This window comes from Clytia hemisphaerica, unplaced genomic scaffold (assembly GCF_902728285.1).
Source record: "Clytia hemisphaerica strain Z4C2 unplaced genomic scaffold, Clytia hemisphaerica genome assembly, whole genome shotgun sequence".
Classification (NCBI taxonomy): Eukaryota; Metazoa; Cnidaria; class Hydrozoa; order Leptothecata; family Clytiidae; genus Clytia; species Clytia hemisphaerica.
The window spans coordinates 16,853-18,403 of NW_027104020.1; the positions used below are offsets into that span (position 1 = coordinate 16,853).

The 1,551-nt window shown below is 33.5% G+C and overlaps 1 protein-coding gene across 1 annotated transcript; it reads right to left on the bottom strand.

The window, feature by feature from the left end:
• LOC136811537 (uncharacterized) lies at positions 1-1,551 on the bottom strand. Its single transcript, XM_067068159.1, has one exon. The coding sequence runs from the start codon at positions 1,549-1,551 to the stop codon at positions 1-3; it is 1,551 nt and encodes a 516-aa protein (XP_066924260.1).

The window sequence follows — 1,551 nt, forward strand, 5'->3', positions numbered from 1 at the left end:
TCATTCTTTGGGACCAATAGGTGGCAATGTTATATTTACAATGTGACATAGCATCTGCCAAACAGAGCTTAGTATATCATTTTGATTCAAAGGCCAAACTTTGTTGAGAATTGTCCAGTCTCTTACCCGTCCAATAAACCGCTCAACATGTATTCTTGTGGATGCTATGTCAAAATTTCTATGAATTTCTTGTTCACTGAATTGGTCATTTTCTTTTTGCTTAGGACGGTTTAAGTAGATACCTTTAATGGCACAGAGGTCTTGAACTGAAAACCCTCTATCACTCATAAGTTCATGCTCTTCTTCAACAAAACGTAGAATATCAGTTTTCTCTGTAATATCTGAGTCAGAAATCGATCCCGGATAAATATCACTAAATACAACTCCCATACCATGGGCTGCAATTCCAACAAGTGCTTTCCCAGTTTGTGTGTTTTTGTAATGAGAAAACATAAGAGAATTAACCTCATAATTGGTCGCACATTGGAACTTGAATTCAGTGGCATCTATTACTAAATCTGTCAAGCCATGACCAGTTGTAACAAATGCTTCTGGCATTTTTGTAACCAAAAATTTGTGCCCAGGTCGAAGGTCGATACGATTGAAAACAGTTGCGCTTAGAATAGTCCAGCCATTAAAAATTCTTTGTATTGTAGTTTCAGAATTTCTCAAATAATACGCCATGAATCTAAGGTCCAGTGCGTGACGACAAATTGTTAAAACGATTAACAATTGGGTATCCAAATCAATCAATTTAGGTGAAACAATTCTATCGGTACAGTGACATAGAAGGTGTGTATAAGGTGCCAGACAGTCTCTAATCAAATTAAACTCTTCTACGGATAAACCACAATAATATTGAAACATTTTCTGATTGACTTTAATATGTTCATATGTAAATGTTTGACTTTCTAAATCTGCCAATTCACCAACAACTTTGAGATAACTAACTTCCCAATCAAAAGCTTTTGATTTTTCCAATTTTAATTGTTCCCTAAGTTTATTTATTTCAGCATTTCCATCATTTATCTTCTGTTTTAAGACTTCACAAGATTCTGATCCTTTAATGTTTATAAAGTTTGATGTTTGTAGTTTATTTTTACTATTTTCCTTTTTACTGTTAGGATTTTTACGACTTCCTCTTGTACGTTTGGGTTTTTTACTTTGCTGTTGAGATTGTAAAATTATAGAATCTGCAGTACGCAACTTGTCTTTGATTTTTTGAAAACATAAGAGATTTTTGTTGTTATTACCAGAAGAAGATTTATTTCGCTTCTTTGCTCGTTCATATTTAATCTTCATCAGTTTGTATTGTGATTCAGGAACTATAACGTCTGGTAAATCATTAGAAGATGATCTGAAACCTTTGCTCCAATGTTCAGAACATATGACACCAAATTTCCAATTAAATCCTTCTGTTTTGAAAAGTTTTTTATACTGTTTTCGCAATTCAGGATCCTTTGGCAAACGATGGAATTTAATAGGATTACCATTAGAGTCTTTCGATCTGAAAGTATTAAAACACAAGCTGGAACTGCAGCTACTTTTCAT